The sequence below is a fragment of the Xiphophorus maculatus genome, chromosome 1 (genome assembly GCF_002775205.1).
Source record: "Xiphophorus maculatus strain JP 163 A chromosome 1, X_maculatus-5.0-male, whole genome shotgun sequence".
NCBI classification, from domain to species: Eukaryota; Metazoa; Chordata; class Actinopteri; order Cyprinodontiformes; family Poeciliidae; genus Xiphophorus; species Xiphophorus maculatus.
Window position 1 is genome coordinate 5,604,081 of NC_036443.1, and position 13,719 is coordinate 5,617,799.

The 13,719-nt window shown below is 41.4% G+C and overlaps 1 protein-coding gene across 5 annotated transcripts; it reads left to right on the plus strand.

The window, feature by feature from the left end:
* The first annotated feature begins 49 nt into the window (after nt 1-49).
* Nucleotides 50-13,719, plus strand: tpx2 (TPX2, microtubule nucleation factor). Of its 5 annotated transcripts, none has more exons than XM_023330519.1 (16): nt 50-69; nt 4,407-4,539; nt 6,348-6,467; nt 6,573-6,684; nt 6,779-6,841; nt 7,539-7,648; nt 7,721-7,869; nt 8,110-8,281; nt 9,887-10,025; nt 10,151-10,370; nt 10,466-10,561; nt 10,637-10,810; nt 10,891-11,037; nt 11,120-11,231; nt 11,623-11,807; nt 12,183-13,719. In XM_023330519.1, the coding sequence occupies exons 2-16, from the start codon at nt 4,431-4,433 to the stop codon at nt 12,288-12,290; spliced, it is 2,016 nt and encodes a 671-aa protein (XP_023186287.1). In that variant the 5' UTR covers nt 50-69; nt 4,407-4,430; the 3' UTR covers nt 12,291-13,719. The 5 variants fall into 5 exon arrangements, with proteins under 5 accessions (XP_023186287.1, XP_023186268.1, XP_023186294.1 ...); XM_023330500.1 differs by lacking the exon at nt 50-69 and adding an exon at nt 4,029-4,103; XM_023330526.1 differs by lacking the exon at nt 50-69 and adding an exon at nt 4,029-4,103 and having other exon boundaries at nt 11,641-11,807.

The window sequence follows — 13,719 nt, forward strand, 5'->3', positions numbered from 1 at the left end:
CAGAGAGAAATCTGGACTGACAGGTAGACTGACCAATCAGAGACACGGATTCTGATCATCAAGTTTTCCGTAAGCGAACAAAACTTTATTTTGTTTTACTTTATCCTATTCTGTTTTTCACTCGCCAGTGTTTCCACCTGCCTACTAATACAGGAGGGTTTTTTTTTTTGTTTTTTTTTTTACTGTTTGAGAACAACAAAAAGTATTAAAGTTGCTGTACTGAGTTGGTAAATCACTGTTTTTATTTTAATTGTATTGGGATGCAAAAAAAAAAATTGCACAAACTTGGTTGAATTTAGCGATTTATTCCAGCCTGACTGTTCTGAATGTAAACGCAGCTTGACTGTGAACAATAGAAATCAATTTCAACTGAACCTCACCAAGATTTAATTTAGATTTTGGAGTTTTTTTTGTGTGGCTCTCTTGGCTGATTCCTAGTCCCCTGATAAGAAATCCAACCTACTGATACATGAACAGTTTTCCATTAATCTCAGCGCCATGTGTTAATTTTACTTTACAAGTTCAAGTAAAATTTGATGAACCTCAGACTTGTGTGGGCCCCATGTGAAGTTGCTTTTAGGATCGACTCACAGTACAAAAGCTCAAAGTGAAATCTTTAGGACATTTACACACTGGCCACTTTTTTATTTAGCTTCCTCAATCCTTCGTTCAGACTATTATAAAGATGAAAAGTGCCATGGTTATTTAAGTTGAACTGAAAACCACGAGAACTGTTGTAGTACATCCATTTCCCTTTCTGTGCACCACCCAGGTCCGTTTACCAGAATAATTTTGTCCCTAACAGAACAATTCTTACATTATTACATTATATTTATATTATTGTTATGTACTATGATTATGTATTATATGTACAAAATGTTAGTTATTTGGCTTTTGGGGGAAATTTTGGGATGAACCTAAAATGCACAATAACCTCTAAAAGTGAATTTAAAGTTACTCTCTCTACACTTTTTTATTGGACATGTCCAACTGTTCAGTGTGTCAGTACTTTTTTTTTTGCACAACTTGTTCTTTAACAAGGAGGTTAACAACAAAAGTCACGAGTGTCTGATCTGTGAATCGCCCATGAATTTCCTGGTTCAATCAGAGTTGGTGTTGAGACAGTCCCCATCATGCTGTTCGCATTTTGACACAACCAGACAAAGGCAACACCCAACAACTGATTAACAGCAGCTCAACGTTGAGAGGCTGCAGACAGGATGTTCTCAGACGGAAGTGGCCTCTGAGCTCAGAATGTCACAAAGTGTCATCAGCAGGTTGCAACAGAGTCACAGAGAAAATGGGAGAGTTACAGAAAGGCATATAGTAGTGGATTTTCTTTGGCTGAATGCAGTCGTCATCTGCAGGGTTTCATTGTGAGCTGTAGCTTGCAGAGCTGGATGATAAACGGCAGGCAACGTCAGGTGCATTTAAGGGAGGCCAGAGGTGTCCAAGTGCCACGTCAAACCAAACTGTTTACATCATCATTGTCTGCGTCCTAGACAAACTGTAACGTGTACTTGACCACACCACCAGACACGATCGTCATCGTCTCGCATGACGTACTAATCAGCCATGCAAGATTCACCGGTCAGTTAATCCAAAGCTCCCTCATGGTGAAATACAGGAACTGTTTTAACCGAGCATTTATGCTTGACAGGGGACCAATGGGCCTCCGTGTTGTGTTGTGTGTTGAGCAGGAATGATGGCCACCAACAATGTTGGAGACATCAAGGAGAGCGCTATGCATCAGTCATTGTTGGAGAGAAAGAGGAGCCTTTAGTGGTCGTAGTGTGACCATATGGGCAGGTGTATCTAGTCTAAACAGACCTATTCAATACTTTTTGAATGTTAGTGTCAAACCCACACTACCTGAATAATATCAATAACCCTGTCATTGTGCCTCTGCATTAACAACACAGGCTTAATGTTAGAAAAATTATCCTCCTGTTCATTTACTCATGAGTTTATTTTACAAGTTATGTTTTCATATTATTCTTTTCATATTATTCTTCTTTTTATATTATTCTTCTTTTTATATTTTTACTTAACTTCTTTCTTTTGTAGTATATTATTAACTTTGTTTAGGATGTTTGCTTGGAAGCTAAAAACGTTAAACATTCATGTGTTATTAGTTCCATATGTAACTGATTAGTTGTGGTCAGCCACATGCCCTTGTAAGGGCATGTCCATAGGAGGCTCCAGAATGTAAAGACGGTTGGTCAATTCTCTGTGTGACTGTGTGAAGAAGCCCAACCTCCTTTTTCTATACAATAAAGAGAAATGCAAAGAAAGAACTGGCAGAATTGAGTCCAGACAGTGTTTGACAGCGATTCGTCGCGTCTGTTCTCAATTCTCCTATTCTGCAGAAAAGAAATTAAAAGAAACCTAATCTCTGTCTCTGGCTGATTCTTTGCAGGTTATGACAAATAAACCTATCACTTAATTTCATCTTCATGGACTAGAATCTTTCCAGCTCAATAAGATCGCCTTATTGTAGTCTGGCGGTACCTCAAATGGAGGGGTCCACACTTTCTCCAGACCCAAATCCCTTAGACAGCCTCTGGGATCAGCTGAGTTGCTGTTTGGAGGCTCGTAACTTTGTACCCCAAAACTTAATGACCTGCAAGCCGCCCTTCAAATTTAAATTCAGAAATACTTTATTGATCCCAAAGAGAAACTAAATGTTTAATCCAAATTCTCCAGAGTTACTGTAGATAAGGATGATTGTTGGCAGGAATGATCTCTTGTAGCGGTCAGTATTGATCAGGCAGAGACTGACTTGTGAACAGCATGAAACGCTGTTGTCAAGCTGTAATTGCTTGTACATGACACGTTATTGAGACATTGTTGTGGAACACCAACCCCGATGCTTGGCTTTTGTTTCAATACACAATCTGATCTCTCCGTCCTGGCCATAAACACGTCTTGTATATTATTTTAAATTTTGTTTGGTCTGAGTATGCTGTTTCTACTTTAGTAACTTTACAGTTATATTTTCCCTATACTGTAAATTTTCCCCTACTAGGCAGTCTCTTATTTATTTTTATTTTTATTTTTTTTAACCCTTGTATAAATTTGCATGCGGTCTGCACCGTGGCCTTGAATTTGGGGTCTTTCTGTATTCACATGTTCTTCCTGTGCATGTGTGGGTTCTCTCCAGGTACTCTGGCTTCCCCTGATGGCCATTTCTCATTAGGTGTGAGTATGTGTGTGTTCATGCTTGTACTGGTGACCTGTGGGGTGTAGCCCTGACCCGGTGACCACTGGAGACAGGCAGCAGGGGTGTGATCCTGCTGGGTTGTATAAAGGATGCATGGATGAATTTGTATACAGTACTTCCATTTATTTTAAACTTACTACTATTTCCCTGACATTAGTGGATCTATTCTATTCTATTCTATTCTATTCTATTCTATTCTATTCTACCACATGTTAACTGAAGGACATCAACTTTTCCACATTCCCTTAGTTTGTACTGCTGTACCACTAAAACAACCAAATGAAAATAACAACAATATCAAGGTTTGTTTGTCAGACTATTTAATTTCAAACATATTTTGCTAGACAAATCAGAGGTTTCATGTCTAAATAGCATTTTAGGAGAACTTATAAAGTTTAGCAAAGTAGTGGAGCTTCTAATCAGTTTAACAGTAAAAGTGATAGTAATTCTGACCTTGGAAAAAACTTAAAATGAACATTTTTGCAATTTCTTCTGCGGTGCATGAGAGTAAGAAAGTTACGGATGCATGGAGTTATTTAAATTTGTAAGTTGTCTGAGAAAATGTAGTCACTTTTACAGAAAAATAAATCATTGTTTAAATTGTGATCCAAAGACTCTAGATGGCCGTTTTGTTTTGATTCTTTGCTGTCTCTTATTGAGAAAATATGTTTACAGTCGGTGAAAGTGGGCTGGAGCTACGACGTTTTGTGCGTAGAATTCGTCACGTAATACGTTTTCGTGTAAACCAATGAGCATCGAGTTGATGACTTACGCTGCCAGACATTGGCTGGTTCGAAATGGACCGGTCTTTTTAAACGTTAACATCTCAGCCCGACGGTTGCGTTTTTACCACTGAGATACTGGGGAACAGCTCAATACGGTGAGTTGTTCTTACTGTTTCTGACGGTAAATAAGTTCTCTTTATATGGTTTTGGGATATTCTTACCAGTTTGACTATTGCTCCAGTGGTCCAGTTACAGTTAGGCGGTACTTTGAGTTCTATTTTTTTTAAATATTGGGGACGTGTTACGTTCTGGGGTTTTTTTTTTGCTAACATGTTTTGCTAACCGGGGGAGGGGAGAGAGAGGCTGTACACGTAAAGTTGTTTATCGTCTTTTTATTAACTCGGTCTGATAATTTTCCATTAAGGCTAACAAAGAGCTATTGAATTAATCTGTTTTAGAGTAGCTGTTGGAGAGACGTGATTATGGCCGAGACGAACTCTGGGGAGACTTCTGGGCTCTACGACTTTGACGCCCCGTCTCATGTGGACTTCAAGGAGCTTTTAGATGCAGAATTCGACGACCATTGGTTTGGTAAGCGTCTCCGAAACTCCCGAATCCAGCACCGATTCTCATTTAGCTCTCGGTTTACGCTCGGAAACGCTTTGTTGCTTTGTTTCTACAATTTGCCACTTCCTGTTTGGACTGAAATAGGCGGTGGAGTTGCTAAACATGTTAAACCCGACTTCTTTAAATGGGATCAAACTTTCCTATGCAGAGGGAAGGTTTTCAGAAACGTGACGATTGTCTTGAGCATTCAAACACGTCTGCCTGATAAGTGGACGGATTCAAAATGGATGAAAAGATATTCAAAATTCGTAGACAAATAACAGTTTAAAATGCTAAACATTCTAACTCTAATGTTGTACAAGATCCATAACTGTCAGCAGAATGGTGTATGTACATATATATATATATATAGTACCTTTTAATTCAATGAGTTTCCTTTATTTTCATGACTATTGACATTGTAGATTCACACTGAAGGCATCAAAACTATGAATAACACATGTGGAAATATGCACTAAACAACTGAAAATAGCCCTTATATTCTAGTTTCTTCAAAGTAGCAACCTTTTGCTGTGATTACTGCTTTGCACACACTCTGCATTTTCTTGATGAGCTTCAAGAGGTCGTCACCTGAAATGGTTTTCACTTCATAGGTGTTGCCCTGTCAGGTTAATAAGTCGGATTTCTTGCCTTATAAATAGTCATGGAAATAAAGAAAACCCATTGAATTAGAAGGTGTGTCCAAACTTTTGGTCTGTACTGTATATGTGTGTGTGTGTGTGTGTGTGTGTGTATATATATATATATATATATATATATATATATATATATATATACACACACACACTGCTCAAAAAAATAAAGGGAACACTTAAACAGGTGTTTAACACTTAAAGTGTTCCCTTTATTTTTTTTGAGCAGTATATATACACACACACTCAAAAGCTGGTCATTTTGAGTGCATGTGGTGTTGTGGAGGTGTGATGCCTTTAGAGCTGATAAGGGGGAGGGGTTTTTTTTTTAGACCTGGCTTATTTTTCTTCCCAGCAACCATACTACCTTTTTAGGTGACTCCTTCTGTTTAGGGGTCACTTGAGTTTCTGTTTAGGAGAACTTGATGAAAAAAATAATAATATTCAATTTAGGTTGTCTGTCTTTTGGATTAGAGCCACAGGGGGGGAAAAGAAATCTGACCTTAAAGCATATTAACTAACTTTCCTGAGGAACATGTGTGATTTAACTTTTTTATTAATTTTTTTTTCAGTGGTCCTAAACCTCCTCTATATGTTGCAGAGAAAACTTGTTCCCATTTTCTTATAATTGTTCTTGCTAATAATTATTTTACCAATGGAGAATTGTGTTGTCTATTCTCTCGATTAGTCAGCTAAAAAAATTGCTACATTCTGCAGATTTTATTTCAACACTCTCACACAAGGAGTACTAGGTAGAATTTAGAGTGTTTTTTTTTGTTTTTGTTTTTTATTTTCCTGATTAAATACTAAATGTCTGTTGGCATAGTTTTGGCTTAATTACTGCCGAGTATGTTCCTTCAGAAAATGGTTGTACTTTATTTAGAGTTTGCATTTTCTAGTCAATAACTAATTGATTTCTAAATTATTGATGATTTTCATCATTTATGTTTAATCTGATTAATTGTTGGAGCCCCAATTTCTCTAGGCGTAGCAGAACCCTCCCCTCTACACAGTGAGGTGAAATAATGCTAATACTTGTCTTTATGCAAGAGGGTGTGTGTGTGTGTGTGCGCGCGCGCGTGCGGTTTTACAAATCTTAACTCCACTTCATTGTAACACTCTTTGGACTGTCTTGAACAGACAAACATGCTGACGGAGCATGTCCTCAACTCGTCACCCCTGCAAGACCAGACCAGCAGTTGATGGAGGCTGATCATTCTGGAGCTCATGGGGATGAAGTTGAGAAAGATGTGAAATCTGGTCAGTGCTTCTGTACGCTTGTCAACAAGATTAGAATTGCATCAGTAGGAATAAAAGTTCTCTATAGGGTTGAATGGAAACTTATGAGTGAGTGCTTTGTTTCAGGTCAAAGCCAAGCTAAATGCACCTCATCAAACATGATCAGCTCCGAGGAGGCCAAAAAATCAGGCCAGGCGAAGAGAGAGCCTGTCAAAGAACGCCATGCACAGCCTCGCAGGTACAGTTTGTTCAGGAATTGGTAGTAAAGGATTATTGTGTGTGTGTTACATATAACGTTAAAGATCTAAACTGTGACCTGCATTTTATTTCAGGATTTCAAAACGTAAAGAGATGAGCTGCAGTGCAGCTGCTCCTCCAGTAAAGAAATCAAAAGGGTAAGCAAACACCTGAAATTATTACACTTTCCTAAAAAAAAAAAAAAAATTCAATTTACCAACAAACCTTTATTTTTTTTTTTCTTGGTACGTTTTATTATTCTTAGTTTGTTTGACTCTTTCATGTATTCTTGAGAAATCCTGTAATCTCCATTGGAACCACTCAGCTGTGCAAAATGTCTGCATGAACCTAGCGCTGCCTTTGAGACATGGTTCCTCCTCTGACCTGCAGTTTCCAAGATTCTGCCTCGTAGAGCAGCCCTCCCACTCAGCCCCTCTAGACTAGTGGCAGCAATTAACAAACACCTGGTGGAACGGTGCATCTGCTGCATTACACAAACTATATGCTGCTAAGAACGGCGCAACTGAGAAAAATGCTGATTATGTTTTGCACTGGTAAAACCGTTACTTACTAGAAGAGCAATGTGATGACTTCCTGAAGTCAGTTTTTTAGAAAAAACAGGAGTTTTTAAAGAGACAGAGGCCTAAATTTCAAGGCACTATATTACAAAGTCAAATGTCTTTGAAGTCATATTTGATAAAAATAGCATTTTTATAAAAGCTGAAGTTAACAGTTACTTGATTGGGCTATAAATGGCACTATGTGCCTGGAAAACACACAATACTGGCCCTTTAAATAACAGGCTGAATATACAACAGTTGGTTTCTGTCAGCTGCATTCACTTTGTCCACGCAGGCTGAGCAGCTCTGAAGAGCTGGAGTTGGAACGCATCAGGAGCCTGCAGAGGGAAGTTGCTCTGCATCGCAGGAAAAACGAGGCCAGCTACAAAGCTGCTCTGGCTGGCAGTGAGTAAAGACGACTCTATGCTGCAACGGACAACAAAGTGTTTGAGAAATTTCAACGGCCTCTCTTTTCAGATCCACCACCAAAGAAGATGTTGACGTCTGCGACTGTGCCTAAAGACTTCCACTTCAACACAGAGTCCCGCATTAAAGCGCCCGCCTCATCAAATGCCTCGCAGAAGGAGGTGAATTTCATCAATCAGCTGCGACAGCCCTCCTCCCCTGTGAGTTACCCCTCCCACACACACACACACACAATCAACACATACACATCTGCCAGTAATGGCACATCTTCCTGTTCTGAAGCAGGACATCCAAGTTATCAGAAGTCGGAGGGCAGTAGTCCAGATCTGTTGGCTTATCATCTAAGATTGTTCTTTGATGGAAGTTATTAATCGGATGTATTAGGGGTACAAGCTGACAACACACTTCAACACTTCAAGTTGTTAATGTTCTTTTTAAAGGCCAAGGCGAGGAAAGGAGCCACGGTGCCCAAACCGTTCAACCTGTCAGCAGGTCACAAGAACTGTAAGGACGGGCCTGGTGTCTACGTTTCGATGGCTCAGCTGGTAGAGCAGTTCCAGAAGAGGACCCCCACCCGCTACCACCTGCGCAGCCGCAGGACTCAAGAGAGAGGTGAGGCAACTTCAGGGTGTGTCTGTAGTCTGAAGCTTGGAGCTGAGATGTTCCTGATGTTTTTATGTTAGTTGGAAACCTGCTCCTCACTTGCTGTTCTGGAGCCTGTTTCCATGCCAACACTGGAGCCATCGTAAAGAGTCATTAGTGGTTCATGTCTTGAGCTTAGGATCTTTTTTTTTTCTTACCCTGCCAGGGGGTCTTTTGTGGGCTCTAGTGTCCCTTATTTTTTGAAAGTAGGCTGAACATGGGCGCTAACCACTACGCCACCACGGCACGCCCCCTTAGGATCTTTTTTTTAAAGGAAATGGTTGATTGTTCAGACAGAGTAGACCTGGGTGATGTGACTGGATATAAAATCTTTTTTTGTTTGCTTTGTTTTTGTTTTGGTACCAAGTCAGATTTCTGATTTTTCATGCTTCTTTTTCTTTAAAAGAAATGACAAATGAAAGAAAATATCTTCAGAAATGATCTTTTATTCCAATCATTCCTTCTGTGAGTTGACCTGAGTTCAATGGATGAATGTTTTGGGAAACCTTGAGCTTCGTCACGATCACAGCATATTGTATTAATAGGAGCTATGAAATGTACTGCAGATCATGCATAGCTGAAGCTTTGTTCTAAAATCTGAAGATCAAAAGAAAGGCATCCGTTTGAGTCTGGCAAAATTTATAATAAAAAACAAAAAGCAAAATAGGGCCCTTTTTTCAGCATAAATTTAATCTTTGACCTTTTCTATTGAGTGATAAAATATTCTCGTGAACTCTACCTTGTGTCGAGTTTTGGGTATGGTTACACCCTAATACCGGTCACGGTGGGACCGGTGCAAATCTCCAGAGATCACTGGATGTGAGGTGGGGGTACGCCCTGGAAAGGTTGGCAGTTCATCACAGCTGCATTGCACTGTGACGTGCAGAAAGAAACGATGCACTTACACGGGAGGGGCAATTTAGAACCACCAGATAACCTAACCTTTCGCTGTGGGGAGGCTTGTTGCATTCTTGGGGAGAGCAACAACAGGCTAGGATTTGAACTTGGAACTGTTTTGCTGCAAGCCAGCAGTTCAAAGCAAAATACAAATCCTAGTCTCATTCTTTTATTGTCCAGCCCCTTTTCCATCAATTTAGCAATATAAACCGCGATAGACATGCGATCAATATCAATATTAAATCAGGTAGAGTATTCAATAATTCTGAACCAGAACCACATGGTATTTTTAGGGGTGTAGGCAGAGGGAAGGGGTTAGCTGCTCAACCATCTTGGCAAGGTGGGTGGCGTCACTCGCTCTTTGGTTACCTAGCAACATGTTGAGTAACTTTTACGGCAGCATTCTCAGACTTCACCAGCGTGCCTCATAACTTTTTCAAAATAAAAACTCAAACATTGTGGTGTGAAAGAAGATGAGGGAGAACAGGTGCTTGAGAGGAAACCGTTAAAACAGGAAAAGGTCACATCAGTTTGGCAGTAATTCAGATATGCAAAAGCAAAAACTGTTGGCCGACGTGAAACCCTTGTACTGCAATACATTTTTCCACCATATCAACCAACTCGAGATGAAAGTATAGTCATTTTATGGGTTTTAAGTCTCTCTTGGACTTGTCTCAGGGCCGTCTCCGCTGAAGGGACAGCACCTGCACCTCACCCAGCCTCACTCCCCCCAGCTGATGACCCGACAGAGAAGCCGTCAACCTTCTGTGAAGAGCAGTGCAGAGCTGGAGGCAGAAGAGCTGGAGAAACTTCAGAAGTAAGAACCCGTCTCTAAAGAGCTCATCATTAGAGCTGGGAATTCTGTAAGGCGTCAAACTCCTCCCACAAGCTCATATAAGGAAGTTCTGTGTGTGGGAACGTTGTGTGTGTGTGTGTGTTCAGGTTTAAAATCAAAACCGTGGAGCTGAACAAGAAGATTTTGGAAGGCCCCGAGGAGCTGAGGAAGCCAGCAGCGAAGGAGCCCACAGTACCTGAAGGATTTGAGCTGGAGATAGAGAAACGACTTCAGGAGAGACAGTTGAACAAGAAGTCGCAGGACAGGGAGAAGCCTCACAGTTTCAAAGCAAACCCCCTGCCCAAGAAGGTCCTGGATGGTATTGTGGTGAGTCTCTCCAGAGGGTTCATCTGGAACAATCTTATCTGGAGAACTTCAAACCATTATAAGCGTCTATAAAGCAGACATTCTCCTGTGGGCAGGGCTTGCCTGAGAAGAAGGTAACGTATCCAACTGTACCAGAGTCTCCAGCATTTGTCCTGAAGAAGAGAGTCCGTATGGAGCGCAAGGTTGAGGAGGTAAGGAAGGGCTGCCTTTTCTGGGCCTCCTGTTACTCTGTCGCTTCAGTTTGGTGACCTTGTTGTTGTGTTCAGGTAAAGCCACCCTCACCAGTCAAAGCCGTCTCCGTCCCCTACTTTGGGGTCCCGTTCCAGCCGCAGCTCTCCGAGAGCCATCAGGTGGAGGTGTGTCCCTTCTCATTCGAGCAGAGGGACAAGGAGAGACAGGCTCTGAAGGAGAAGAAGCTGGCAGAGTTGCAAAACGAAGAGGTGGGGTTTCGTTAATCCAGAACTGGAAATGTCACCCTTCAGAGTCCATACAGCTTATGGTGTGGCTGCACTGGTTCCAGGTGCCGCATTTCAAGGCCCAGCCACTGCCAGACTTCCACGCAGTGGTCCTTCCTGAGAAGAAGAAGCCGGAGCCCACCAAGCCCGAACCTTTCAGGCTCCAGATCGACGAGCGAGGAGCAGGCAGGCTCAGGCAGTGGGAGCAGATGGTAGGACAGGCCGCCTACGGCTGACTGTGCCTGGGACTCGTGGCAGAGTCTTCTAGCCGACTGACTGTCCCGTGTCCTGCAGGTGAAGGAGGAGCAGAAGCAGCAGGAGGAGGCAGCTACGTTCAAAGCCAAGCCCAACACAGTCACTCAAAAAGAACCGTTTCGACCCAAGAAGGAGAACCGGACATCAGTGGGTAAGTTTAGAAACCAGCCTGTAGTGAAATGATGATGACTCGGGCTTGTAGTTCAGCTACTGACATTCTGGCATTACTTAACTGCCTACAAGAGGTCCTATTGCTAAACTATCTGCTTCTGTAGAAAATGACCAAGAACAATCATGTTCTGAGTCCTTGTTCACACACAGCTGGGTCTCCCAGTGTCTCCACCACATCATTTAATACTGTATGTCTTAATCTTAGTGATCTGTATTATGCTGATCAGTATGAGTGGAAGACTGTGTAGGAACCCTGCTCATGTGTCCTGAAGGCTGTTCCAGCCTCGTTAATGAGGCTGACGCACTCTTCAGTGGCGTCACTCTCCACTTCTGTTGACTTGCCATCATAATTCTGGGCACCTCCTGAGAAGACATTGATCCTTCCGCAGCGGTGGAGCCCTTCCAGTTGGCCACAGAGCGCAGAGCCCAAGAGTGGCAGGAGTACGAGCGTCTGATTGGTGAAAAGGAGGTGCTGAGGGCGCGCATGGAGGCAGAGCAGAGGCTGGAGGAAGAGCAGAGAGAGAGGGAGGAGATTGCCAGGCTGCGGCAAGAACAGGTGAGCTCCTGCCTGGGTCGCTCTGCGGCTGCCTGACTTGGGTCTGGGCTTTAGGAATCCAATAATTTTGTACCTTTCCGGGGGGGAGGGCATATTTTGTGACGCATCCAGCTGTATGTTGACTCAAACTGGGGAATTCTTAAGACTTTCACAAACATTTACAAGCTGGGCTCCAGTTCATTCGCTTTCATTGATTCTGTTCTACTTAGAAACAGAAGCTGGAGTTAAAACAAGTATGCACATCAAAAATGTGATCCCCCATTAGGAGAGATCTCTGTCATGCTACAAATTGATCTATTTCTAACCATGGGAAGCATTGAAGATTAAATCTGCCTTAGAACCACTTAACCATGTGACATTTCCTCCTGCCTTCAGGTCCACAAAGCTCAGCCCATCAGACACTATAAACCTGTTGCCGTGAAGAAGAGTGACGCTCCTCTCACAGTGCCAGAGTCGCCAAACTTCTCCAAACGCTTCCGGTAACAAGAAGCAAGACCCCTTTTATGGCAACATCCTTTGCAAATATGTTTTCAGTTTTTAACTGTTGCAATGAGGTGTCTGAAAACCGCTTTTGTTTATAGTTCTACTTGATCTCTGCTTCAGCTGGTGCTTTAACTTTTCTCTCATATGTTGACTTTCTAGTGAGTTTCTTGGTAAATTTTAGTGTTTTTTTTTTTCTTTGTTTCTTTTTTTAGGTTTTTGACATGTAAACTTCCACATGTAGTACATTTCTGTAATAAAACTTTTATTCGAAATCCTAGCTTGTCTGAAGGATTTGAGCTTGAGATGTAGCTCAAATTTGTATTTATACAAATCCAGAATACAAAACTGGCAAAAATGATTTGGTGTTCCATTTCAACGTTGCTGTTCTTGTGTGGCTTACAACAAATATGAAAATGACTATGCACTAAACCCGTGACTATAATTCAGCCTTTACTCTCCTCAGGCTCAAAACAAACGGTGCAGGGTGCATTTTAGCATCAAAAAATGTTACTGTCCAGCAACAAACCTGAGCCTTTAACAGTCATACAGCTTACATCTGCTTGTTTGTGGTACAAAATTCAGGTCAGGAAGCCTAATAAATAAATAAATCAAGTACTCTTCATGTTTTACATATTTTCCTAATTTAAGACACCTGATTAGTTCAACAACTAGTTAATCAGCCATCAGTTGAAATTGTGTGCTTGAAGTAGGGGAAGATCTAAAACATGCAGAGCAGTGTGCCTTCAGGACCGAAGTTGGGAAATGCTACTCTGTTGCATATTACTTAAAATGTGAGAAAGCTCAATTAAATGCAGCTTGATTTTAGCAGTCTGACAACTGAAGGGTCTCTGAGTCTGGTGGTCTTGGTCTGGAAGCTCCTCAGCCCTTTGCCTTAGGGAAAGGGTTGGAAGAGTCTATGTGCAGGATGGGTGGAGTTCTAGAAAGTTGAGAAGATCATCTAGCAAAGAATTTGCACAAGAACCCAGGGGAGCTTCACAAGGAGAAGTCTGAGGCTGCAGTAAGAACATTAAGAGCCTCTACCAAGATGATTTGTATTTTATTTGGAAATTTTAGTCTGAAGGAAGAGTAGAGAGAATGACTTTGCTTGAAGTTTCCATACTCAGTGATGCTTTGGGCTATCATCTCCTGGTTCTGGTTCTCTCAGTCAGTCATTTTTCCCCCATAGACTGTCTCTAATGGGTCAATGCCATAGTTGCACTAATTCAGTTTAGTCTTTCTCTTTTATGAAAACATTGTGTGTGTATATACTATAAAAAAGCCTTTATTTTACACTTGTTTTAAATATATTTCAGAACAAAGCTTTTTTTATGTACAAACTTGGGTTTAAAACTGATTCTGACTTTAACTGTAAGCTGCAATCTTACAAGAAATAAAGGCTGGGAATATTTCACTATGTGCAGTGAACCTA

Bases quoted from the DNA above. Each gene is read 5' to 3' on its own strand.
- tpx2 (XM_023330519.1), top strand. From the start codon at position 4,431: ATGGCCGAGACGAACTCTGGGGAGACTTCTGGGCTCTACGACTTTGAC. The intron at 7,870-8,109 runs GTGAGTTACCCC...TTCTTTTTAAAG, and splicing joins TGCGACAGCCCTCCTCCCCT to GCCAAGGCGAGGAAAGGAGC. The intron at 10,562-10,636 runs GTAAGGAAGGGC...TGTTGTGTTCAG, and splicing joins TGGAGCGCAAGGTTGAGGAG to GTAAAGCCACCCTCACCAGT.